Source organism: Bubalus kerabau, chromosome 22 (genome assembly GCF_029407905.1).
Source record: "Bubalus kerabau isolate K-KA32 ecotype Philippines breed swamp buffalo chromosome 22, PCC_UOA_SB_1v2, whole genome shotgun sequence".
NCBI lineage: Eukaryota > Metazoa > Chordata > Mammalia > Artiodactyla > Bovidae > Bubalus > Bubalus kerabau.
In genome coordinates, this window is record NC_073645.1 from 51,300,640 (window position 1) to 51,328,340 (window position 27,701).

A 27,701-nucleotide genomic window follows, 5' to 3' on the forward strand; every position below is an offset into this window, starting at 1 on the left:
TGAAACAGTGAGGGCTCCTGTGGGCAGAGTGACGTGGCCCAGGCCCCAGCCTGGCCTCGGGGATGGGGTGGTCCCAAGCGGGGCAGCAGAAAAAGGACATGCTGCCCAGGACCTGCAGACTCCCCTCTGCGCTTCTCCAACTCGGAGGGGAAGATTCAGGAGTCAGATCAAGGCTCAGTGCTCTCGAAAGTGGAGGTGCCGTTGGCTGGCTGCAGGGAGTGCCCGTGGGGCTTCTTCCCTTGTCCTGGCTGTCAGAGGGCTCCTGTGAATAAATGCTGCAGGGCTCTGCTGGAAGCCCTGTGACGCCCCTCACTCCTCCCTGGGGACCCGGTTCAGGCGCAGAGCACGGTCTACGGACCTGCCTGCCTGCAAATGTGACAGCACCCAGAGCTGTGTTGATTTTTAAGAGGAGGAAAAAGGCATATAAAGCTGGACTCTCCAGCCTGCTTTGAGTAGAAATTGGTGCTTCCTAAAGGGAATTTTAATTGGCTGGCTTTGCAGCTGATATGTTTTTTACCCTGTTCTTCCTCCTCACACTCCGTCCTGCCTCTGCTCAATTCTTCTCAAACCTTGCCCAGCCTCACTTCCTGGGCTTCCCGCTCTTGAACATAATCAGGTCCTTTGGTGGTAGACCTGTGATTGGAAGACCCCGGGGTCTTGCTGAACTCAGTCTGAGCACCCTGGAAGAAAGACAGAAGATGCTGGGAGAGGCGCCAACTCGCAGTAGAAGGGCAGTGGGAATGGCACATGAGCCCCCGGTTCAGAATGATATCCCCCTTTGAGCTGACAGCCCCATCTCCAGCGCCAGGGATGGTACTTGCTGAAGAAGTACAAATGCTTCCTGCTGCTTGTAATCTATCTTGCAAATATAAGTATTCTGGAAGAAGGATTTATTTTAATAATGTGAGTTTTAGGGTTTTTTTTGTTTTTTTTTTTTTCCTGTAGTTAACATTGGTTTATTACTCTGTGTCCTTGCCAGGAAGCTCATTTTAAGAGTTCCAATTCAAAATTAAATATGACCTCAGTGTTTTAAAATACAATTACATTAACTGTCCATTTAATACTTGCTTGAGATTTTTTTGGCCACTAACGTATAGTCAATATACTTGTCTGATATTAAATAGTGTTTCCAGCTATGCTTACCAGTTAACTTGCTCCAGCTGCAACAATAAGCTAGCAAAGGATGGCCTTCTGAGAAGGGAGCTGCAGAAAGTTGTTTCCAGATGAAACTGCTTTATTGTCTTATAACAGAAGCTACACTTTTCTTTAAAAACTTCAGTGTGTTTGATTATAGGGAACTATCTATTATTTATTTAGTACTGTACAGACCAGTGTACAAGACAGGTAATTTAGTGACGGGATTATTTATTAATAAGCCCAGTACCCGAGTTAATGGGACTTAACCCCATGGAGAAGGAAATGGCAACCCACTCCAGTGCTCTTGCCTGGAGAATCCCATGGACGGAGAAGCCTGGTAGGCTGCAGTCCGTGGGGTCACTCAGAGTCGGACATGACTGAAGCAACGCAGCAGCAACCCCATGGAGGTCAGTCCTTGTGTAATACATGCCTTTTGGAAAGAAAAGAGTAGTGTCTTCAGAACATTCAGTTATTATTTTAGCATTTAAATTAAGATACTCCCTTGCTAAGATGGAAAAAAGCTGAACTGCATCATGACCAAGTCGACCTGCAGCTGTAAAGAGAGACTGGGTTTGGAAAGTGCACTGGGGCAGGCAATGTGTTTTGGCTCCGGTAGTCCCAGCGGTGTCATTGCTCCTTCACGGATCACGGGAGGAGGGGAGCTGTCCCCTCACGAAGGTGGACACATCAGAAACTGCTTGCGGTGGGAGCCCGTGTGTCAGGGGCGAGGCTCGGAGCAGGGAGCTGCAGCTTCCCAGGCCCAGGCTCGCCCCTTCCGTGTCGTAGCTCTGCCTCTGGGACGCTCCTGGGCCCTGAACACAGCCCGAGCTCCGGGGCAGCCTAGGCGGGGGTGCAGTGCTCCTGGTTCCTGCTCGTGGTCGGCTGGTTTTCTCTGCAGCAGGTGAGAAGGTGGAGCCTGCAGGAGGCCCTGCTGGGCCCTCTGTGTGTCATGGGGGTAGTCGAGGGGTTTCTCCCCCCTGGGACCCCCTCCTCCTCCTGGGAGGCTGGGAGCTCTAAAGGAGAAACGAAGGTGCAGCATGATCAGCCTTAACACTGGGTGGGTCTGTGTCTGCATTTGCATGGTCACGTGCAGTCATGGCGCAAGTTAAGTGTTTGCTCTTTAAATTCATCGTCCTTCTGTTTCATCTCAATATTCAATTCATTGCTTTCTCTCGAGCGGGAATGGAAGACCCACGAAGGAAAGGCCATTTAGTTTTGTGTCTTCAAACCTGAAACACTTCTAGGTTTGACTGGAGTCCTGTCAAACTGAGCACAATCGGGTGTGAGGCCCGCTCCTTGGGCTTTAACAAATTCTGTTATCTGCAATCTGCTGCACAATCTGAAAAGGCAAGAAATGTGGCTTTCCCTGTTTAGAAAATCTTTATGGGCTCCCCCCCCCACCCAGGGGAATGGTTTTCGGCAAATTATTCATAGGAAAAATGAAATCTGAAATGCAGGTGTTTCTCAGCACATGTGCTGGAGTGGCCGTGCTGGCCCTACTGCGTCTTGTTCACGCATCCGTTCAGGAGTCACGCACAGAGCTCTGAGAAGGCCCAAGCGAGGGCCCCAGGGCTGGGTGCCGGCATTGGGCAGGTCTGTGGAGGGGGGGGGCTTCAGTCAGACGCCTGAGTTGCCGTGGTAGGGAGCCTGTCCCCTTAAGCCTGGGCTACACCTGCCTTATTAGCACCAGCCCACCTGGGACAGTGCCTTGAGCACTCTGGGTTTTGCTTCTGGGGGATGAGGATGGGGGTGATGGGCTGGGAGAATTCTAAGACTTAGGCCTCCTGCCTGTGTGGAGGAACACTGTGTGCTGAGTGAACTGGTCACTGAGGCCTTCAGACAGGAGCGTGGCCTTCCCGTGAGGCTGAGGAGCAGTGATGCCAGTGGCTGCTGTGTATGAACCTGAGGCCCTGAAGTGTGGGCACCTAGTGTCTCTTCTCAGAAGCTTCTAGAATATAACACAACTAGAGCCAACACCCACATCCCCACGATCTTTGAATGGTAGGGTGGTGGGCCTAGGGTTATAGTCCCGTGGAGCGGGGAGAAATGGACAGAAGTTCCTAAAAGTAAGAAAAATCCAAATGCTGTCCAGTCCATATGCTCTCCAGAACAGAGCGGGTGAGCATAAGGCTCGTCGGCATCAGAGGGGCTGTTTGTTTCCATTTCAACAAGATGGACAAGAGTACTTCAGCTTTATGGCGACGGTCAGATTAAGGTCTCTGGAATCGAACAAACTTTAATTCGCATTCTGGTTTCATCCCTTGATGCACTGATCAATGTTACTACATCACCTCTGGGCCTCAGTTTCCTCTTGAGAACATTGAAAAATGCCTCCTCGGGGATTGTTGGGAGGAGTAAAACACAGGACTGTTTCTAGTGCTATGCATGGCACATGTTAGGCACTCAGTAAATAGCAGCTGTGAAGCTGTATACAAGGGTTTCCCTTGAGTTGTTTCCATATAGTTGATCCTGCCTTAGTGGATCCATCCTGTCCACAGTGCCATGGTGTTTGAAGAAGGTGTGACGTTGAGAATGTCTCTCCCCTGAGACTTGCACAGTTAGCTGCCTTAACTGTGTCTGACCTCGGCTGTGTTACTGAGAGTCAGGACATTGAACTGCATGATGGAAAGCAGTCCTCACCTGCCCCTCTTGACTGCGTGCCCTGAGAGTTTCCATTCTCATGCTACTTACCTTTCATCATAACTCTTGTTTGCTATAGAGACCCTCTGCCTGACATTTCTGTTCGTCTCTGTCCCTAAAATCCTGTGTCCAGACCAGAAGGACGTGTATTCTTTTTCCTCAGGTGTCCATGCAGAACTTTAATATCAGGGAGCAGTTGGCCACGGGTGACCCCCTCCTGCCCTGTTACCTCGTCTTTGGGGCACAGACACGGATGCTCTTGTCATGGCGTGTGGAGGAAAGAGTGCCCGTCATCTCCTCTAGGCCCACGGTGTCACACACCCTCAGCACAGCAGAGCAAGGCCACACAGGGGCTTCGAGAGCATCAGACAAGCAGCTTTGGAGGGTATTCGGGTTGGCCCAGCAGAGAGAGACCAGACTGTAGGCCACTCGGGGCAGCTGGCCCCATGCCTTATAGAGTCAGCCTGAAAGATGCTCTCTGTTAACCAGATGTCCCACTTGACATCTGTATCCAAAAATGAGATGTTTGTAATTCTCGTTAATGGACTGCTTTCTCCTGTGTTCTTTTCTGGGAGGAGGGAGCAGAATTGTTGAATAATGTGAAGTTACCTAACCCCAAAGATCCTTTGGAAAAAAGTACTCTGGAGGGAGTACCAAGAATTTGATGAGACTGATGGAATGACTTTAAAAACTTAATGTTTTTACAGATATTTTTCCACAAATTAACTAAATTCTTGATAGAATCGTAATAAATATACTTAAGCAGCAATTTGATCAGGATTTTTATAGTATTTTTTAATGTTAGGTATTATTTCTTTTTAAAACTCTTTCATTGCTAACATACATGCATCTTACTTGTAAGAAGCTACATTAAGCAAAGAAAAAGGAATATACCTCTCCTGTGTGTGTGAAACCTTGGAAAGCTGCTTTGTTCACTGCTTCAGTGGTGAAAGCAAGTACAACATAGACGTAAGGCTATTTGAACTCTTTATTTGCCACATTTACAATATTAATAATAGTGTTTCTAGAAGTTGTCACATCAAGTAAAAGATCTTCATTCCAGGCTGTCTTTGGGGGCCAAATTGAGACTGGATGCATGCATTTAATAAATTGTAGTCTCAAGTAGTCATTTTTGTAAATAATTAGTTTCAGTGAAAGAATAAGTTAGCATATTGTATGCATCTAATGTTGCAAATGTACATACAGCAAACTTTGCTATTAATCAACAGTCGAGCACTGCAAGTGGGGTCTCATACATAATGAATTGTGCCTAAACCTCATGGGCTTCTTGATAGAAAAATAAAAGAAAACACAAGTGTAGTAAGCTTTTGAATAAAATTTAACTAGATTGCTCTGCATCCTGTAATTGTTTTGAAATCATTAGGGACCTGATAATTCATCTATAGTTTTGGGGTGTTTTTATCTTCATCTGTCAAATAGTAGAGATTTTTAATGATATGTTAAAGTGTTGATAAAATACAATTTTCCTTTTAACAACTTGAACATTTAGGAGAGAAAGTAGATAGACTTTTTAAGGCATTCTTATCTGCCAAGTATACTGTTTAAATTGTCTCTTAAAATATGTATTACTGTTGATATTTTTAAAGAAGCAATTATTTGTTTTAAAAAATACAGTCCTTATGTACATTATATGGGGGGGTTGAAAATTTACATAAAATTTTCTCCGTGTTGTTGGTCGGTGTTTTAAAATACCACAGCAGATGGCTACAGAGGAATTGTTGCTTAGGTTCTGACATTAATTTGAGCCCCAGATTTTTGGGGCTTAGGATGCCTGTTAAAAACATACCTGTGACCACCCAGAAAGCGAGTAAGAGGGGCCCAGTTGACCTTGAGACAGGCTCTCCCTCCTCCCTCGCTGACTTGACCATGAGCCATCGGTGGCCTGTGATGGGGTCATGAATGTAGAGTTCGTTTCAGGGGGTGTGACTGTGGGGCAGAAAGCATGAAGGTGAGAAGCAGAAATTCTTCCCTCTCTTCAAGAACCACACGGTAAACCTCAGCACAGGCTCGCTGAGCTGATGCTCAGAACTCGGGCTCGCCCTCCTGTTGCCGTCCCTGGAAACTAGGGCTGGGCCGCCTTCAGCGCTGACTCTGACTCGTCTGATACGCAGTCTCTTCCTTCTGCATATAAGTGTCATTGAAGTAGGTCCTACAACCAGACCTGCGAAAGTCGGTCCATGAAGTCACGTTACAAGTAGGAGGTGCTTTGGTCTCATAGAATTGAAATCTGCGTGTTATGTATCATTTATATATATATATGAACTTAGGCCTGTTGCCAGTATTTCATGCATGTTTGTTCATCTTTTCCCTGTGTTTCATAGTTGAGTGCATGTTACTCTTAGGATCGTGTGAGAAAGAGGCGAGATGACACACGGATTGCTTAGAGCATCACCTGATGAGCAGCAGGGAGGCTCTGGTTGTGTCCGTAGGTGGACCCCCGGGCCCCGCCTGGCGCACCTCCTGTTTGCCTGCACGGACTCAGTTGTGTTGTTTGAGACCTGTGTTTCTTACCACTGTAGCAACAGTTTCTCCTTTTTCTACTCTGTGTCCTAATACAACTCTGGAATGTTCAAATGATTGCACAGATTCCGTCACACCCATGTAGGGGTCTTGCGCAAACAGCTGATGGCCGCCAGGCAGCGTCGCGGAGCCATGACTCCCTGGTCTGCTCATCGGGTGGCGGGGAAGCCCCCGGGTGGCGGGGTGGGACAGGCTCCTCCATCACAGCCATCAGGGAGGCTGTGAACACCTCTGTTGGACCTTCAGCTTCCCTGCCTGCCCAGGTGCATGGCAGTCCCCAGGTCGATACTCTTGCCAATAAGCCCTGTATTTAGCGGGTCCTCAGTAAATGCTTGAATCGAATCAGACCACTAAATTGGGTTGGGATAAAGAGTTTAAACACTTCATTCAGCTTCTCATTTAGAAAAATTTAAAGGATCTTTATTGAAAGCAGGTAGCATGATTTATCTGTCTTCAGTGCTCCACTGGAAGAAAAGCATCTGAGCTTCACAAGAAGGTATAATTAAATGCAGGACAAACCCGTCAGACACAAACACAGCGACACTGCCACAGATCTGCTAACTTGGACGTGATTGTGTGTTTCCTGTCTCCACATGATGTTTATGAAGTTACGTCTATTGCAGTTTCAAGTGTGTGCCGTGCGTGTGTCCCTACCTGAGCTGTGAGGTCTGGCGCTCTACCCTGGAGTCCTGGGGGCCAGAGAAGGTGAGGCTCCTCATCCTGAGGGGCGCTAAGCCGCTGTGTGCGGTCAGGGCTCTGGGCGTATTCACGTCAGACCTGACTCGAGTGTCCGTGTGCGTCCTTGCAGGCTAATCTCCAGCCTTGCTGAAGGACACCTCCCCGTCACCGCTCCAGACTCCAGGTGGACTCAGGAACACAAGTCTTTGGAGTTCTTCTCTTAGGTGAGCCTCTGGCATCACCAGTTAACGCTCCCAAAACCGTAAAGCTCAGTTTCACCCTGTGAAGCAGGAGATGGGGAAGAGACACCAGGTCCCAGGGAGGCTGGGGGCACGGCGGCGGCACAGTCACCCGCGGGCAGGATGCACAGGGCCGACCAGAGAGGGGACGCGGGACTTCAGGCCTGCTTGCTCATGTCAGAAGGGGTACAAGCCCAAGTACATGACATGGCAATGTCTATAGGGAGTAGAAATCATTCAGATGGGAGGATTTAGTGATTCTTTACTGCCAGTCGTTGAAGCCTTGTTGTTGACTTGAAGTCAGTGATTAATTCGTGTCCGATTCTTTGCAACCCCATGGACTGTATAGCCCACCAGGTTCCTCTGTCCTTCACTATCTCCCAGAGTTTGCTCAAATTCATGTCCACTGAGTCAGCGATGCCATCTGAACATCTCATCTTCTACCACCCCCTTCTTTTCCTTGAAAGCGAAGCCTTGAGGTGCCCCAAAATCCACACACGCAAAGCTCCTGCCCACTGGGTGGGCATGTCGAGCCCAGCTATTCTGTGGGACAGATGGGAGAAGGCAGAGCTGGGGGCATCCCTCTGGTCCGCTGGGCGGCCTGCCACACGCAGTTGTCCCCACAGGGGTGACACCTCGAGCAGCACTTCCTGGTGGCTTCAGCCAGCCTGGCACACTGCACCTCACCTGCCCCCGGAGGGCTCCTGGAGCCAGGCAGGGCCACCTGTGTGGGGCCTGTGTCCTGGGCCCGTCTGCTCCCTCTGCTCTGCCCCCTGGGTCCAGGCTGCCGCTCTTCCTCCTGTCCTCCCGGGGCCCAGGCCTGGAGGCCTCACGCAGGGGAACAAACAGCCTTCCTGGTGCCTCCTGTGCTCCCGTATCAGTGCTGTGAACTCGGGGGTTCTCTGGATAAGTCTTGGGGAGAGTCCCTGCCTGCTTTATTGAAAACACTTCATTTGTTCTGGAGCATGTCACCTGCTTTGCTGTGTCTGATTTGGAGTGATGGACAGGTTCATGTCCAGACAAATCTGAAATGCAATTCAACACCAGAACGTTCTTTCTCCAGGCCTATGGGAATCGGTCAGGCTGCTTCTCAGGGGTCACAGCTCCAGGAGAGCTTCCCACAGGGCTCTCCAACACACCCAGGTTCCGGCGGCTCCCCTCAACGCGGCACTCTGTTGTCCTTTTTATTTTCTTACAGGGTCCCTGGGGTTGCCAGCATTGCAAGTTTCTTGAAGAAACCCTTACACCAAAACATATGTGACTTTATGTTTGCGGTATGAAGATACCTATGCTTTCTATTGTTACGTTAAAAAGCTCAACAAAGCCAAATTCATTTTCCAGTCACTACCAGCCCTCTTGTGCCAACTGAAAACAAGTAAAACAGCCTCAGTGTCCTGATACTGGCCTCAATACTGCTCTTACCGATGGCGTCCTGGGCGGCTTTGCGAGGATTGGATCTGAGGTCGGCCTCAGCCTGGCCCCCGGGCGGTGGGGCGGCCTTGTCTCGCTTCCATCCTCAGCGCTAGCCTTCCATCGGCCTCCTGGGGGCTGGGCTCCCACGCAGCGGTGCTTCCCAGAGGCGGTGGCCACAGGTCTGTGCGTTTGGTTGTAGGTGAGCTGCTAGGCTCCCAGCTCCCAGGGAGATGTGGATGTGAGATTTAAATGAGTGTGGGCCACGGAGCCCATAATGATTGGGGTTTCAGGTTCGTCGGTAGGAAGCCTGGAGAAACTCCTCCATAATAAGAGCAGCTGTTAGAGATGCTGTGATCCTGTCACACCACAGCTCTTTCAGGGACGAGCGGAGCGAGGTTGGAGGAGAGGGCAGGGCAGAGAATAAATTTCATTTTATTGTAGAAATGGAAATTTGTGTCATGGCTTTAAAAATCTGATTTTATGTGTGTGTTTAATGCCATTCATTTTAAATGTAGTATCATAAATCCTTGCTTCAGAATCAAAGCTGTTTAATTACATTTCACCCATGAATAGTTATCTAATGCCAATAGAGAAAGAGTTAAAAAGGAGAACTACAGAGTAAATCAGAGGTTGAGATCTTTAGCACAAGCATAAAAAATCAATTTAAGATGAATTTTACTACTATAAAAATTCTTCAAATGTCCTTTTAAGAGTGGGAAATGCTAGGAAACTCAGCTCACATTTCAATTCCCTTAGCAACGCAGGGGAAGCGGCCCCCAACCTGGGCAGTGCCCCAGGATGCCCACAGCTCCGTAGCCTTTGTCAGATGCCCCTGAGCAAACCAGGGCATCTGAGTAAGAGTTGTGACTCCCCAAGGTGGGTGCAGAGCCCCTGACTCTCAACTTAAGCTACCTGTCTCCTGGATGGTGTGCCCCCACTTCAGGGAGCCCCGTTTGCAGAGTGTGATGGTCAGGAAGACCCCTCAAGCCCCAGAGACCACCCAGGCACCCACGTTTGCTACCCTCCCCCACCAGAACCTCACCCTGCTGCCTCTGCAGGAGGTGCCGGCCAGGGCTGTCGGGGCCTCTCTCCTGCTTCCCATGTGGGTCGGGGCGGGGGTGTGAGCAGGGTCACACGTGGGCCGCTGCCCACTCGTGCCCCCACGTGCATGCTTACCAGGTTGCGTGTGCTGTGCCTTGTCTGAGCGAGCTCACCACACCTTGTCTCCTCCCCTCTCCCCACCCCGGCCCCATGAGCAGGGTGGCAGAGCCCATGGCCTTTCTCCACTTTCTTCCTTAGAGTCAGCTTCCTGCTTACTCAGTAGGTAGGGAGCACAGCAGGAGGGTCACTGGGAATTTCTCGGTTATGTAGAGGAATGTTTATGCCAAGCAGGGGGGCAGAGGTTCCCGCCTCTCCATGGGCAGACGTCCCGGCGGGGAGAGACATTGGGGCAGAAGACGCCCCCAGACGCCGTCCTGCCCCCTGTTTCGCAGACGCCACTTTCTGCCTGTGGAGTGAGCCCCATCCCGCAGGGAGCACCCCGTCAGCCCAGGGCCAGCCACTGGTGCTATCTGGGGCTTCCTCTCCCTGCGATCCCAGGGGCCGGCATCCTGGAGAAGGCTGGGCCTGCCGCGTGGCTGCAGGACCGCCTGACGGGCTGGCTCTCTGGGCCAGGGTCTCAGGGTTCCCACCCCCTGCTCACCTGGAAAGGCTTGTTTCCATTCGTTCGCTGGCTCCTTCCTTAATGCTGTTCACATTCATGCACTCAGGAAGCCTTTCCTGACCTGCCTCTCGTTCCCCTGTGCATCCCGCCCGGGACTCTCAGACCCACCACACACCCTGACTCGGAGACTCAGGCTCCAGCCAGCATAGCTCACAAGAGCCGGCTTAAAGGTCTTCAGCTGCTCCCCATGGCTTGAGTGGAGGGCTGGGCCCCCCCCCCCCCCCCCCCCCGCACACACCGGCATGTCCCCTCAGGCCGGCGAGGTCAGGCCCATCCTCCGGGTGCTTCAGCACCTCAGCCTCCCACCCGAGCTGGGCTGTACTGCCGAGCGGGTGAGGCCTCTCCGCTTCAGTCACACCCTCGCCAGGGGGTGGGTGTGCCTTGAAGGAAAACACCTGGAGATTGAGGCGCACACGCCTGCCCCTGGGTCGGGGACGGGAGGCCTGTAGGGCTCAGGAAGGAATGATGTCTGAAATCAGCTGGGTGCTGGTGCTTCTGTGGGTGTGCCATCCTCAGAAGTTCAGAAAAGCTGGATCCCTCATAAAAATCCGGGGCTTGGAAGCAGCAGAAGTGACCCTCTGCAGAGGGACGTTTTCTTAGCCCAGCAGAGCATATCCCTTAAAAGTCGGCCTCTGCTGAAGGGGAGAAGTCAGCTCCATGAGGGGAGCCATGGGATCCCCCAGACAGAAGGGTGAGCCTGTGAGGAGAGGAGACAGTCAGACCATCTGAAGCGAGTCTGAGGTGTGTTGGCTTAAACCTACAGAGGTGAGAGGGAGGAAGGGCAGTGACCACAGGGAATGAGCAAGAAGGGTTGGAAAAGAAAGAGGAGTCTCAGTCAGGAAAATCATAGCCCTGTAACTAAACCAGCCTCGCAGGGTGACCAGCACACCGAACAGACACCCTGGAGCGAGAGGCGCAGTGCAGACTCAGGGTGGGGTCCCCCCAAAGCCCCCTGAGAGCTGTAGAGCACGTGGAGCCGTGTGGTGTGCAGTGGAAATGCGGTGGGAGGGACGAAGAGGTGGGTTTAACTACTCTATTTCTGGAGAACATTTTTCTTATGGCGAATGCTCAGTGACTGCAGAGGAAGTGGGGGTGGGGTGCGGGTGGTGGTCTCGGAATGGGCGGGCTCATGCCCACTGGATCTGCATCTGAGCTCATCACCCTTGTTCTCACACCCCCGCCCTGCGGCAGGACTGCAGACACTCAGAGCCCTGCAGACGAGCACCGGTCCCAGGACATCCTTCCAAAAACTGTCCCTCTAAGCTGAGGTGGAGGCACGGGTGCAGTGACCCGTTTAGAGGCAGCAGATGGAGGCAGGGCCTGGAGGTTGAGTCTCTCCTGTTCTCTCTCTTGCAGGCCTGCGGAGGCCGCCGCTCCCGCTGAGCAGCTCAGAGATCCTGGGGCAATGCTGGAGCCCCTGCTGCAGTGCGCGGCCTGGCTGGACACCTATTTCCGCGAGCCCACAGTCCTCGAGGGGCTCCCCGTGCCTGCGCTGCACCATCCCGTCTTCCAGAAAGGTCGGTACCACGGCCGCCACGCGGCCTCTGGCTCAGGGAGCCTGACCTGATCACTGTCAGCCCCCTCCTGGCTCGGGCTGCTGACCACGCCTGCCGCGTGTTTCCCCCGAGTGACCAGAGGCGGCGTGTGCCACACAGCACGGCCGGGAGCGCCCGCTCCCCACCCGCTCCAAGTGCTCGTGTTGGTTTTGGCATGTGGTCACATAATCCTTGGCAAAGGCAATAAAAATGATGCATGCAGAGCGACTCCTGACTCTCACTGGCTGAGAGTTTTAAATAGGAACACGTCTGAATGGCAGTGAATTTTTCAGTAAGCTTATTGTTCACTTACACTATCTACTTGCCAGCAGCACCAAGACCCACGTGTGGACAACCGGCCTTTCCACGCGCTTGGCTGCTAACACCCTGGAGTGGGCGGTGGCGGCGTGTCCTCTTGAATAAGTTTTCAGGCTAATATCTCAAATTTAGCACAGTTAAATGTTGTATTCTTGAGGGCTGAATTGAGAACGTACTGTCTATGTGCAGCGTGATAGTGACACATAAAGCCTCTGATAACGTAAAAACACTTTCCCAGACAAGTTCTCCTTCAGCTTTTGTTTGGAGCTCAATTATGGCAACTAATATCATTCTATACACATAGCGGAGGTTTATTTTGCATAGTGATTTTTTTCACAGTAGTTTTAATGTAAGTGAATCTATATCAGCAACTCAAGTGAAAAGAATTTGAGCAAGCTCCAGGAGATGGAGGAGGCCAGAGGAGCCTGGCTACAGTCCATGGGGTCACAGAGTTAGACACGGCTGAGCGCCTGAACAACAGCAACAGGTACGTAGAGACACATGTGTATAGATGCATACATGTGTATACACTTAAGAAAAAAAAATGACCATGAGATTTTAGATGAGGTGAATTTAAAGCAATCTTGAATTTCAAAGTGGAATTTGTATTCTAACTGCTGCCCTAGTTTTCAGCACAATTGAAGGTGGAGCAGAGCTTTCAGGGACAGCAGGTAGAGAAGCTCAGGCAAGTTGAGCTAATACCTGAGTTGGCCAGCAAGGTCAGGGGAGTGACCAGGTCGGACCCTGGGGGTCTTTGCCCACAATGAACTGAAGCTGAGCATGAACGCATCAGCCCTTGGGCATCACGTGGGGCTGTGTCCAGTGGGTGCGTCTCCAGGACAAGACTCCGTTGAGAGCTGGGTAGGCCTTTGCCGCACGCCACGCTCAGGTCCAGAGCCTTCCATCGTCCTGAGATTGGGGCCCCCTCGGGCCGAGGTGGCGCTGTGGCTGAGTTTGGCCACTGCTGCCTGGCACTCACCACCTGCTTGGAAGCGGAACTCGCCTCTCGAGTCGCCGGGCCGGGTCGAGGTGCCTGATGCTCCTTGTGTGCACCTCACGACACCAGGTGCAGGGCGGGGCCTGCTGTGCAGTTTGAGGAACTCAAATGTGGGTTTGTCTTTAAAGTAGAGGCTTGGGAATCCCGGAGCAGCGAACTCTTCTGTCCACTACTGCCATTTACTGCTCTGCCACCAGGAGCAGAAGCAGATTGGCCAAACATCTTTCCTTCTCCTTACATGTGTCAAATAAGTGAGCTCAAGTTTAAGGTTTAGAATGTTTCAGAGCAGAGACATTATGAAACAGGGCAGGAAGTATCTGTATAATATAATGAGGGTGTCAGCAGAGGGTGAGCTTGTAAAACCCTGAAGTCCTGTCCTCAGTGCTCGAAGAGAGTGGGAGCTGGCCACACGCACCCTGCCACCCGCCTTCCCGGCTCCGGGCCTGAGCGTGGCCATCTCTTCTCCTGTGGGTCACGGTCATGGTAGGTCTGGGCAACCAGGGCAAGCTGGAAGCAGGCACTGGGGAAGGATGAAGACTGCAGTCACCCAGTAGCCCACCCCCGTTGGACTAGATCTGCAGTGCTGGGGGACACTTGTGGCCGGGGCCAGGTCCCCTCCAGCTGGAATTTGGGGTGGGGGCAGGAGGGTCCCCGAGGCAGGGCCGCCTGCTGACAGCGCTAGCCCCCAGGACAGGATTTCCCACGCCGCAGCCTGTGCCAGCCAGGCTTTTCTGCTTTAGCTCAATCACTTCTCCCGGGCGAGGACCAGGTGTGGGGATTTTTACAGTTTAAGAAGGGAGGTGGTGGGTGGTTGTAATGTGATTGCTAACACGGAGTTAATTGGCACTAACCCCAGGTGTGCTGACACCCTTGCTGCTCAGGGAAGGTTGGCTTTGCTCTCTTCCTCTGTCTTGGAGCCGGTGAACTGGGGTGCAAGGGGAAGGCCCATGCGGGGAGGGCGCTCCAGCACCCCCAGAGCTCCTGATGGCTGTGGGGTCCACCAGGAAGAGAAACCTTTGCAGTCGGAGGAGCAGGTGTGTTTATCTGGAAGAAATGCTTCTTGACAAATTCTGTCTTCCGTGCCTCTGAGGTTGTGAGCACATTTAGCATCCTTTGGGCGTCACCTTTCATCCCGTTCCTCTGAGATGTAGACGTGTAGACCAGACCTGCCTGTCTCGGCTTGGTTAGAAGTGCAGCAGTGAGGGAGCTCCTGCTGGAGTCCTGCACGGCCCAGCCTGCGAGCCTGGGGGCCCTGCACTGGCTGTGCTGGCTGCCCGGGCCCCCTGCTCGGGCAGGACCACCGCCTCACCTCTCAGACTCCTTGCCTGACGTGAGGATGATGCTCACCATCTGTTGTTTTTTTTTTTTTTTTGGTAAGACTGGTCACAAAGCAGGGCCTATTAGAATTACCATTTTTGTAGGCCAAGACACGTATTGGAGATTTAACGTCCTGCATCTTCTTACCTTGGAGCATTTCTGAAGTCTGATTAGTAACAAATTGATTATCTGGGTATTTCTACTAAGGAACTGTTAGGCCATCCTCCTGACCAGAAGTCTGGAGGAGGCCTAGGTAGCTGCCTTGCCCATGGATCACCGCAGGTGGGATTTCTCTCAGAAAGGGAGGCAGTTCAGTGAGGTTCGTGATGCTGATGAAGGAACGAAAATGAGAGGCAAGAGCGAGTGAGAAGTGTTCTGTCCTCGTAGGATTATGGTTTTACTAACGTAACTTCAAAAACAGAAATGAATGTTTTGTTTTCTGAGTTTTGTGCAAGGTATTTGTTTTCGTGTTTTGCTAATGAGCTAGCTGCCTTGTAACTTCACAAGGCATTTTTAGGGCGGTAGGGTCCTCCCTGTAAAACCTCTTACAGAGGTCAGGTTTGTTTATTTTGAATTCATGTTTCTCCAAGAAACAGTTTTTTAATGAAGCTATTATTCCTGAAATAAATCTTACTGTTTCTTTCATAATAAAATACCATTTTAACTTAGTTTCTCTGAATACTCCCTCACTTCTTTATATTGACACATAAAAATGTTAGCTTCTTGGTGTAGTATACCTCTTAATACCTGTAGCCTTAGCGATCAGTGGCAGAAGCAGCCGGAATGACCAAAGAAGCACTGTGCCAAGCAGGGTTCCACAGAGTGTTGAGAAGAGCAGGCTAGGAAAAGCGAAGACTGCTGTCAGACTTGGACGTGTGCAGCACTCTCTTCCCTCTGCCCCAAAGGCCCTCCTGGCAGGCGTGGCCGGGCAGATGGGGGCAGGCCCACTGCCCTGGCACTGTGAGCTTTTTCTGCCGGGCTGGAGGTGGCCTCCCTGGGCGCCCCGAGTCCCCTTGCTGCGGCAGGGCCTGGCGGTGCTCTGGACGGATGCCAAAAGAAGCCGCTCCCAGGGAACGCGGGGAGCGTTCAGCCTTCCACCCTGTTCCGTCTCACAGAGGACGGTTTTCAACAGATGAGTTCTGAGTTTTCTTTTTAAAGTGTCTGCAATGTTCCTTTTTAAATGAAATATTTAACAGTTTAATAATTCCTTCGTCACAGCTATTAGCTTGTAGCCATGAAATCCAGTTGCATGACAGTAGTAAGATCTGCATTTTTTAAACCTGCTGCCTAGAGGGAAGTTTCTTTGCAACTTCTGCTACCAAGCCTCTAAAAGGATTCTTGTACTTCTGTGTCTCTTGTGAACCCTGTTTCAGAATGGTCTTTAACAACCCTACCCATCTGTCAGAGGAAAGGCCCTTTTGAGGAGAATGAGTTCGTTTCCCTGCAGTGTCCTGCGTGTGGCCCCCTGAGCCTCCTCCATCTGGGGTTTCGGGGCCTGCTTTCCCCACCGTGTCCTGCGTGTGGCCCCCTGACCCCCTCCATCCGGGGTCGCGGGGCCTGCTTTCCCCACCGTGTCCTGCGTGTGGCCCCCTGAGCCCCCTCCGTTCGGGGTCGCGGGGCCTGCTTTCCCCACCGTGTCCTGCGTGTGGCCCCCTGAGCCCCCTCCATTCGGGGTCGCGGGGCCTGCTTTCCCCACCGTGTCCTGCGTGTGGCCCCCTGAGCCCCCTCCGTTCGGGGTCGCGGGGCCTGCTTTCCCCACCGTGTCCTGCGTGTGGCCCCCTGAGCCCCCTCCGTTCGGGGTCGCGGGGCCTGCTTTCCCCACTGTGTCCTGCGTGTGGCCCCCTGACCCACTCCGTTCGGGGTCGCGGGGCCTGCTGTGGCGCGCTGTCACTCCCTCACCCTGGGGCCAGCCCAGGGCGCCCTCAGAGGGTGTGTGGTGGGGAAGGGAGGCTGCTCTCCGTGTCTCTTTCAGAGCCACGGCAAGATGCAGCTTTGTGCTCACAGGCCGCTTGTACTGATAGTTTCCCTGAATTAAAAAAAAAAAAAAAGAATTACTGATTTAAAGAGAAAATAGCTAAAATAGGAGATGCTTTACAGGTTCTGGTTGGTAGCCGTCACTGTTCTCCCATATTCTAAATGAGGGCTTCTAACAATTGTTGACCTTCTGAGATGTTACCTCGTGGGGCTCCTTCCAAGGCCCATCTGTTGATTAGAACAAGGAAACACTTGCACCTTGGTGGGAAGGAAACAGCTGCTGAGAATGCACTTCTCTCAACCCTCGAGCTGCTGAGCACTTTCAGGGCTAACAGACTTGGAAATCTGGGTCTGCAGCCTTCGACATCTGAGGCTGGCAAAGGTGAAATGGAAAGACCACGTGAAAAGCCCAGGAGCGGTGGTCAGCCGCGGAGCTCAGGGTGCTGGGAAGGCGGTCTGAGGTCTCGGATCAAGACCAGAGGCCACCGCCAGGAGCAGCCCATCCCCTCTTTCGTGGAAAGTAACACCCAGCACGTTGTTGTGGTTCAGGACCCTGGGAAAAAAGAAGTGGAAATGTCTGAATAAAGCAGGGCGGGGCTCAGTGAAGGGGGTATGGGTGTAGCGGGAGTCCTGGGGTGCAGAGGTGGGGAGCCTTCCTCATCAGCGTGTTTCCTGTGACGCTCCAGGCTCCCTTAACCACCCCAGGGACCCCCTCCCTGCTCGGAGGAGAGCCCTGCATTTTCTGGGAGGCCCTCCGTCCAGCCTTCAGGAGAGCCTGCAGCTGACTCGTAGGCCAGAGGGAGTACCCTCCCCAGCGGGCCATCCTCTCCTGCCTGCCTGGCCCCCACCCTTGTTGGAATATTGCATCACTTCCAGCCCCTCAGTGGAGCAGAAGATCCCCAGAATTCTGTGTCCTGGGTTGGGGGCTCCCAGCCGAGGCAGAAGGAGCATCGTTTGAGACTGTGGACCCTGTGTGGCTGGCCAGGCCGGCTCAGGGAAGTCCGTGCCCTTCAGCAGGAGCGTTCCGCCTCCACTGAGCAAGCCCCTTCTGGCGTGTGGGCACGTGTCGTGGGAGCCTGAGGGCATCGTATCTCAGGTTTGTTATTTTTCACATTCTGTTTGCACGCGGTTTCCTGCCTGGCAGTTGTCGTAGTGCTTGTTTACTCTTTGTTCTGTGCAACCACATCTTGAGCTAGCAGAGAGTTTTTAAAGTTTCAACTGGGATTGATTCAAGCAAACGAGTTCTCCAGGTTACTCTCCTAGCTGAGGCCCTCCCTTTTCCTGAGGGTGTATGTATCAGAATGCTCTAGAAAGCCTGTTAACGATACTGTGTCTGCAGTATCGATACTTCTCACCCCTTCCCCAACCACATTAAAATCTTATAAGAGGCAAATTACACATGCCGTATTTTGAGAATTACTGCTTTTAAAGAATTTATTTAAATGGATCTAACTCTAAGTGCTTTTACTGTGTGTTTCACCCTATACTAAGGTTAATATTTCTAATTTAATAATGGTTTTGTTTGAGACATAACTGTGCCTACTTAAGCGTTTTTGCTGTTGTAATCAACAACACGAAGCCTGGCATGCTGCAGTCCATGGGGTCGCAAAGAGTCAGACATGACTGAGCGACTGAACTGAATCCACAGCTTCAGTAAGTTCTAGGCTTTGCATGCCTCTCCCTGCTTTCAGAGCTTTGCTCACAGCCAGGTGACAAGGCAGAGGGGCCCACATAGCCTTAACATTTGATAGAAAAAACTAGGCAAGACAGGCTACCCATCAGAACATCTGTTTGCAGGTATGGACAGACAACCAGATGATGCCCCCAGGAGCCTCGCCAGGATACCCTGGGGTAGAGCCCTAGCAGAGGCAACCAGAGCCTTCGGGAGGTGTCTAGATACTTTGGCCAAAAATGTGTTTTTCCTCTGAAGCAGGCAGAAAACCGAAGCTTTAGCTTCTTGTGGAGCTCTCTGAGCAGTGGGCATGGCCGAGAAAGGGGCGAGAGGATCTTCAGGTTCTGGATGCTGACCTGAGAGGCTGTGACTGCTGTGAGGTGTCCGTGCTCACTTGCCCCGGGGAGAAAGCGGGGTGCAGTGCTCACCCTCTCCTGTGCTGGCTCGGGTACCCCCGCAGCCTGCTGGGCTCCTCATGAGCGCCTGGGGTCCCTGCACAAAGAGCCCTCTGACGAAGCAGTAATTACCAGGGGCTCCTGAGAGGCCTAGCTCAGGGGAAGTTTCCTCCTAAATCTAAGAGGTGGTCAGATCCACGTTCCCTAAGGTTTCCATAAATCAGGCCAAAAAAAAAAATGAATACTTGAGAATGCCTTCACTCAAGGCTTCAGGGTCACACAGTATAATTGAACCAAGCTCAAAGATAACCAGAAAGTTGGTTTGAAAGTCAGCTTCTTTCAAACCTTGTAGGATACAATGAGGTCTCTATTACAAATAAATAGTACTTAAAATTGAACTTATTACAAGTATTGCTTTTATGAGAAAATATTAACATTGAAGTATGACTTATCTCTGGCATAGTAATTAAACGTCCTACCAGTGAAGGTTCCGATTAAAAATGAGTCACCCTACTTACATTCACACGTTTAGAAAGACATCACCTGGAAGGGCCTGTGTTGGACTTGGGTGTGTTTCACGTCGAAAAAAGGAATGGAGAACCAAGTTTCTTTCTGCTGGGAGAAGTGAGTTACATTGTCACTTTCTTCAATAATTTTCATTTGAAATGAACTTTAAAAAATAATCGTCTAACAAGCCTATATTTTAACATGACAGACTGACTTTTCCTTACGCGTCCTTCCAAGAGAATGTTTGGTGTTTTGTTGTCATAGATGTTGTCTGGTCACATTTACAGGCAACATTAACGTATTTTGATATCACGCTAGCAATAATAAATAGAATCATGTCTAATCCCTGGGTTTACAGAGAAAATGGTGTTTTAGGAGAGCACCATCTAAAACTAGACTGTAAGCTACCAACGTTAAATGTACGAGTATTGATACAAAACTAGGGGCTGCAATGCCGTCTAGCTATTTGCAGGATCCAAAAGTGTAAAAACTGTTACTTAATTTAAACGCTCTCTCCCTCAGGTTTACTTGCAACCCTTATGTTCAAGATGACTCAGGTCGTTTCAGTCACTCAGTCGTGTCCCCCTCCTTGCGACCCCATGGATTGCAGCAGGCCAGGCCTCCCTGTCCATCACCAGCTCCCGGAGCTTGCTCAGATTCATGTCCATTGAGGCAGTGATGCTGTCCAACCAACCGAGATGACTCAGAGTATAGGATTTATGAGCGTACAGGTCCCATTTTGAAGGTCATGTTTCCAGTGTCCGAATGGAAAAGTAAGGTATCTCCTGGAAAAGAACCGTCTCTCTCTCAGACGTGGCTTTCACGACCTTCAGGGGTGGGACTCTCCAGGCAGGACAGACCTTCTGGAGGCTCAGTTGCCAGGGCATTGTGTGAAGTTTTAAGGCCATGTAACAAAGTGCTTCCGAAACTGAAGAATGAAGCATAGCGGAAGAAGTGTGTTTAGCTCGTCTGCATGTCCCGAGCTATATTCCGATATTTCCTGCCCTCTGAGAAGTGGCGAGAAGCAGCAGCCCTGCTGAGCCCTGCCCTCAGCCAGCATCACCCTGTGCAGCCCTGCTGAGCCCTGCCCTCGGCCAGCGTCACGCTGTGCAGGCTCTCTGTGGCGGCAGCCCCTCCTCCCTCTCCCTTGCGCCGTGTTCACCGTGCGCAGGCACATTGTGTGAAGGACCGCCCCGGACGTAGGGGCAGGGGACACTGTCTGCTCTTCCTAAAAACACAGCCGCCCTGCGCAGGGCCACGAGGTCCAGCAGCGGCCCGCCCTTTGAGCCAGTCCTCCGAGCCAGGGAGGGAAGGAGGGAGACCCAGGGCTCGCCACTCGGCCAGGACGTGTGCTTTTCTCAGTGCGTCCGCATCTCTTCCTCTTTGTAGAATAAAATATGCAAGAACCAACATAAATGGCATGTCCCCCCCTTTTTTCCTCAAGAATTGGGCCTTTGATGTTCAAGAGCAGCTAATATTAAAGACCATCCCTAGCAGGCTGTAGAAACTGCACCTATTTATGACAAATGTAAAACAGCACAAATCTCGCAGAATATGATGGTATCATTAGTTTGTGAATCGCATCCTTGAAAATAACTGTGGAGGAGCCAAATCGGTTTAAAAGAAGATAACAAAATGGTTTAAGCTACTTAGGTTGAATGCCAATTATATTTTAATATTCAACTGAGCATATTTTACTAAGAAAAAAGGCCGCGTTGACGCATGCATAACTCATTGGCAGCGTCGGCCAGCTGTGCCACTCTACTCTCCGAATCACTTTGTGCATTTTAGTAGCATGGTAATTTAGTAGAGAACTACCTGAGTGATGGCATTTTCAATGAGCAGGTAATCTACAGAGAATTTTTATATGGTTATGAGTTCTGTGCTTCAGCCCGGCAACACAAAAATACATCAAGACCAATTACGGTATCAACTTCCAGTGTGGCGCCCTCGCCACGCAAGTGCATGTATTTCTGCCCCAGGCATTTCAAATTGCATCCAATTTGAAATCTTTGGGGTTTTAATTAAATTTCAGAATATATGGAATTCTTCATTAGCACCTGCTCTGAATAGCAGATTGCCCTTCTCTCGGTTTCTCGTTAAAGAAGTAGGCTGTGGTAAAGAGCATGTTCAGGAACCGATCATTTGTGGGGCCTGGGTATTGGAACAGAAATAGTGAAATGCAAAATAATATCAAAAAGATTATTAGTCCAGGGAGAGTCTCTTGATTTGTATTTTAATGGAATTTTACATTTCTCTTAATGATTTGCAAATTGTCCTCTGATTATAAGATGCATTAAGCTTTTCATTTTAATGGCAAAGACACAGCCATTAGCAGAATTTTTTTTTTCTGTCTCCTTTTTAGAGTGCTTCCCTGCAGCAGATAAATATTGAAACCATTAACACCTTTTGATGTTCGTCATAGCCTGCGTCTTGGACCTGCACACAGCTCCCAAGGTCTCTTGGTGTTCGCACCTGGCCAGGGGCCCCAACTCTTCACCTGATGTGTTTCCTTTTCTAGAATACAGGACTTGTGTTTAAGGTTTCATTAGAGGTCTGGTGTATTTGGGTTGAAGCTAAAGCATTTAAATGTTATCCATGGTCCCAGTAGCATTAATAGAAGCTGTGTTGTCAGTGTGGAGGATGGTGGTCGGCAGGCCTGGAGCCAAGGAGAGCCAGAGGGATACCCCTGGAGAGTTGGGAAGAGTATCCCACCACCCTCTGACCGCCCCACAGAGCCCCCGAGGGCGCCCCACCCTGAGGGCGGGGCAGCTGCCCATGGTTGGGCCTCTGAGATGATACCTTGCTTCTCGGGCGCAGATGTCGGGTCCTTCCCAGCATGTGCGTGGTCTCCGTGACCAGGCTCTTCTGCTCCATCTGCTGCACGTGCTGGGGGAGCGCTGGGCTCTGACCCAGGTGCAGCAGTGCATTTCGAATCCAGGAGCCCTGCTCCCCTGGACGACCACGGCTGCCGGCACCCAGCACTTGCTCAAGAGCAGAGCTTGGCTCCAGACGGAAGCAGCAGCCAGGGTCCCATTCCCGAGCAGGCCAGCGTGCAGGTCGAGTGAGCGCGGCCCAGCACCACGTGGCTCTGTGGGTGGAGCCAGGCCCGCGACACCCCCACCTGGCCCCGCCATAGTCTCTTCCCAGCTCATGTGGCAGGTTCTCTGGTGGCTGCTCGGCCCACCACCCTGGACTGAGCGTGCTGCGGCCCTTTTCTCCCCAAGAGCGTGTGGAAGGAAGCATGGGAAGCCTCAGGAGGACCACTTCCCGCTGCCTGGACATGGCCCTTGAGTGATTCTTGACAGTGGTTCCTTTCTACATGCTTCAGGGTCAGATGTCATTCAGTTTAACGTATTTATTGAATGCCTTCCCCAGACTTAGATAGTTGTCGCCCTCTTCAAAGTGAAGGTGAGTTGCAAGGGGAGGACTCCAGGCCTCCCTGTCAGCCCATCCTCCACTGGTCAGTGGGGACACAGGTGCCGGTCTCTGGCAGAGCCCTAGGCCAGACCATGGAGAAGGGAGTTCAATTGGTCAGTCATTCAGCAATTATTTATTGAGCTGTAAGCAAAGCCCTCTTTTTGGCTCTTGGAACTTAAAAACTAAACGAAATTCTGGGCCTTATGAGCTTGTATTTTAGTAGGAAGTTGGAGGAGCCTGGTAAGCTTCAGTCCATAGGGTTGCTGGGAGTCGGACACAACTGAGCAACTTCACTTTCACTTTTCACTTTCATGCTTTGGAGAAGGAAGTGGCAACCCACTCCAGTGTTCTTGCCTGGAGAATCCCAGGGACGGGGGAGCCTGGTGGGCTGCCGTCTCTCGGGTCTCACAGAGTCGGACACGACTGAAGCGACTTAGCAGCAGCAGCATGTATGTGTTTATAAGTATGTACTAGTATATATACACTCATACATATCCCTAGACCATCAGGGAGTGATATAATTGCTATGAAAAAATATTACCCAGGCCATGGGGAGGAGGGGCTGGGGTGGGAGTGGTAATGGCTCCTTTGAAACACATGGTCAGGGCTCCACGAGCTCAGAATCCAGATGCTTGGAAATATTGTCATCTTCCCTCTCTTGTTTTAACAGTTAAATTTCGGGGGGAAAGCAAGAAAATTATGTAAATAAATTCCTTTTGAATCATTTTTTATCATATGAGGGAAAGGAGCTGTTTGAAGAGTTTCATTAAGAATAACTGTTGAGTGCGTTATTGACAGGTTGGTATTTTCTTTTTTTTTTTTCTGAAATAGCCACATCGGACAAAAGCGTATTCATTAAGGATTTGTAAGGCATAAACAAAAGAGGGAAGACGCCTCTGTGCACACCCGGGTTGAGGGTGGAGCACGGCCAGCACCGCTCAGTCCCGTGTGTCCTCCCAGCCACGTCGGCCTTCCCCCAGCCCAGCTCCATGGTTTGCACTTTTTATATGGATGAAATAGTACTGTGACTTGGTTCTTTCATTCAGCGTTTCTGTGAAACTCATCTGTTTTAAATCCTACAGAGATAGTTTGCTAATTATGACGAATATAGAGAACCCCATCTTCTGGGCATGCTGTAATTTTTTCCTGTCCTCTGTCACCAGGCATTGGGGTTCTCCTCGTTCTTTGCCTTTTAAACTAACGGTGCTACAAGTGCTTTAGTGCATGTGCCAGGTGGCCGGAGGTGTGGGCAGAGTCCTGGAGAAAGGGAGCTACACAGAATTCCCGCAAGAGTTGGTTGCAGAATGCTGTTGTATGTGAGGAGTGCCGTTCTGTGTTGGGGGAACCACACGAGATTGGCGTGGGGCCACTGGGAACCGAGGCGGAACAATTCCAAAGAGAGTCGACACCACTGGAAACGGAAGTACATGTGAGAGTTAAGGGGGAGGAAGTTCCTGTTTATTGATTTTCAGTAAAAAATGATCAACTGTTCAGCATATAAATAATAAATTTGGTGTTTTATAATATAGAAGTAAATAACAAAAGGTTGGATGGGGAAATGGAAATGTTCTGCTATCAGTTCTTAGATTATAATGAGCAAGTATCGTATTAATTGAAAGAAGGGTTTGATAAATTAAAGAAGCATATTATAAATCCTACAATGCTACTAAAAAATAAAACCAAAATGAGTAGTTCATAGGTCAGTATAGAAGGTAAAATAGCTAATTTTTAAAGTAATCTAAAATAAGGCAGAAAAAACAGGGAAAGGACAACAGAAAACAGCTGGGACCAATAGCAAGTTGGTACTAGATAGACTCCAGTCCAGACAGAGTGATCAGGTACTTTAAATGGAAATGGTGTTAAGGTTCAAATAAAAAGGCATAGATAAACAGGCTGGATTAAAAAAAACAGACTCATTATATATTTTCTACAATAAACATAATTTCAAAGGACAGAGTTCTGTGCAAAAATGTAAGAAAAACAAAAGCATACATGTTAGAAATAAGTACACTGTCTGTTTTCAGTTTATATAATCATTTATGTGGGCTTCCTTGGTGGCTCAGTAGTTAAGAATCTGCCTGCCAATCCAGGAGACGTGGGTTCAGTTCCTGGGTCAGGAAGATACCCTGGAGAAGGAAATGGCAATCCACTTCAGTCTTCTTGCCTAGGAAATTCAATGGACAGAGGAGCCTGGTGGGCTACAGTCCATAAGGTCCCAAAACACAATTTATCGACTAAACAACAGCAGTCATGTACATAGAATATCTCATAGAATTTTGAATATCTGTTAAAATTAACAAGTAAATCTAACAAGGTTGAGGATATAGTTTTAATATATAACAATTAATTGATTTTTATGTAATAAAATTAAGAATTAAATTTAAAACACTGAGTTTTCAAGTAGTATCCAAAGTATATTTAAGATTAGCTTTAGTAAAAAGAATGCAGACCTCTCCACTGGACAATATAACGCATGATTGAGAGAAATTAAAGAGGACCTAAGGAAACTGACTCAGTGGACAGGAATTAGAGCAAATTTGAGCAAACTCCAGGAGTAGTGGAGAACAGAGGAGCCTGGCGGAACACAGTCCATGGGGTTGCAAAGAGTCGAACACGACTTAGTGACTGAACAACAACCGCAAAGTCAGCGCACAGGCCTTGGTCATTGGAGAAGCCAGTATTGCCAAGAGGTTAGTTCTCTGTGAACTGTTCTCTGAGTTCAGTCCCATGAGTCCTTTAAGTTCCCAGCTGATTCTAAATTTATATGAAAATGCAAAGAGGCTGGAATATCTAAAGCAGCCGTGAAAAAGAATAAAATTGTAGGACTTACATTACCTGATTTCAAGACTTAAAGACAGATCATCTGTAGTCAAGACGCCGCGGCACTGGCTTAAGCCTCAGTACTTAGAGCAACAGAACATACTCGAGATCCACACTTGTACAGCCATTGCATCCTTGAGAAAGACTCCAAACAGATGGATAGGGACAGTAAATCCTTTCAACAAATAGTGCTTGAACAACTGGGCCTCTCTCTCTCACACACACACACACACACACACACACACACATTCATGCAAAGTTGCCTTGACCCCTAGTTCACACTGTACATGAAAATTAATTTGAGATGTATCATGTACGTAACATAAAACGGAAACTCTAAAGCTTTTATTTAGAAGAAAACATGGAGAATATCTTCATGTTACTAAAAAAATATTCACACAATCCTGAAATACAAATTCATGATAGAAAATAACAATGAAATAGACTTTATCAAAAGTAAAATACATCACTGATTAAATGAATTGGAAAGTCTTGGAGTAAAAGAGAATACTTGATACATGTATATTCTGTGTCAGTAGCCATGGGTTGAATGACTGAGGCAAGTGATCTAATTACAGAGGACTTCATTTAATCAATTAATATTTCCCCAGTCTGCCGCTGATGTTGGAGGCTCGTGAGTCTGAGTGTCAAACAAGCAGTGTTCCTAGACCTGAAAGCCGCTGTTGATTTCTCCGCCTTCTCCTGAGTGTGGTGTTGGCCCAGCAGGGTGGGCAGCCTTTGTAGAGAGAGCTTCTCCAGCGCCAGGGAGCCCTTTGTCTGCGGGGTAGTCTTGGTGTGTGGCCATGGACAGCCAGGGGCAGGGGACTCTGGTCGCTGCCTGCTGCTGTGGAACAGGACCCGGTTTGAAGTTGGCCATCATTTGTTGACCACTCTACAGAGTCTGAGTTATCAGCATTTTTTCACGGAAACATCTGGAAGAATTTGAGCCCCTGATAGTGTACGGGACTCAACCACTTTTTAAAGTTTTAAGTGGTAAGGTGCACACCTGATATTGCAAATTCAAGGTCAAACGTTTTTAATTTTGTCTCTGCTGGTGCTAGTGAAAAACTCTCCTTGCCTCACCCCTGCTTCATAAATGAAAAGACTCAGAATTCAGATGCTAAATTTGAAGGGGAGCAAAGTCATGTTTAAGGGGATCGTGGGACTTGGGAGAATATGTAGTGAGGTGCTTTCTATGACTGTAGATTTTGTTTCTGTGTTTAGAGTCCAGTTTCCCAGCCTGAGATAACTGATGTTCACTTTGAGAATTTGGGAGATCGTGGCTGACTTTAGAATTGTTGTGATATGCTACCTTGTTACCATAGTCAGTTAACAAAGTCATACTGCAGGCATGGCTTTTGATCCGCCCAGGGCTCCCTGCTGAATTCTGCAATTCTGTGTTCCTCTCTGGAACACAGACATGGGATGGCTCTGCAGCATGTCCCTTGGTGGCCCTTGCCTCTGGTGCCCATGCTCTTGTTCTTGCCCCGGCTGAGCCAGGCTAGCCCCGAGGGGCCCACAGGATACGGCAGGAGTGATGGTGAGGCTCCCAAGGCTGGGAAGGGCCCTCTTGGGTCACTTCTTCTGAGGGAAGCCACCTGCTGTGGCATGAAGACACTCAGGCAGCCCTTTGGAGAGGTCACGTGGGGAGGACCTGAGGCCTCAGACTTTGCAGAAAAGCCCATGGTTGGGAGGCAGAGGTGGGCTTATCCTGCTTTGGTCTCTCACCTGCTCGGAACAGGGGGACCATGTCCTCAGGCCTTTGTAAAGGGGCAAGGACTGCCCTTTCAGGGAAGTATAAAGTGCTAGAGGACTGTAGCGTGACCTTATGGGCTTGCCGCCTGCCCATAGCAGCCCCTCTTGGCTCTCAGCCCTGGTCCCCGAAAGGAGAGGAAGGGACCAGGACCCCCTGGCTGGGCAGCAGTGGTGAAGTCCTCTGCCTCTCTGCCCCCCAGGGGAACTTCCTGCATGTTCACGGAGGGGTGCCCTGGGAGGCCCTTCTCCCACCCTCCCTGCCGCCCACCCGTCGAGGGCGCACAGTACCCCCTCCACCCACACCTGCGCGGCCTCGTCCTCATTTGAATAGGTGAGAAACCAAAGTCAGCTGCACAATTGGAGCTGGATTCCATCACTCAGAATTCAGTCACAACTTCTTTTGAATTCTTCAGCTGCCCTGCGGCAAAGGCTCAATGTTGATACTGAGATTAATCCCCAAAGAGCCCCTCATTTCTCTGCAGAGAAATTAAAGCTTGCCAGTTTTCCTTTTGCCTGTCCTTCTGACAGCTCTGTCAGTAATGATGTGCCTTCTCCATGGCGTAATCCCTGTCCCACGGTAAAGAATAATTCATTAAGAAATTAAGGGCTTAGCTTCTTTC

The 27,701-nt window shown here is 50.1% G+C and overlaps 1 protein-coding gene across 2 annotated transcripts in view; it reads left to right on the top strand.

Annotated features, from left to right (window-relative positions):
- MGMT (O-6-methylguanine-DNA methyltransferase) overlaps positions 1-27,701 on the top strand; it is a 226,224-nt gene that overhangs the window by 175,643 nt on the left and 22,880 nt on the right. For both annotated transcript variants that reach the window (XM_055561052.1, XM_055561051.1), the window contains exon 4: positions 11,728-11,888. In XM_055561052.1, coding sequence (XP_055417027.1) covers positions 11,728-11,888 — 161 coding nt within the window. The remainder of the gene's footprint in view (positions 1-11,727; positions 11,889-27,701) is intronic.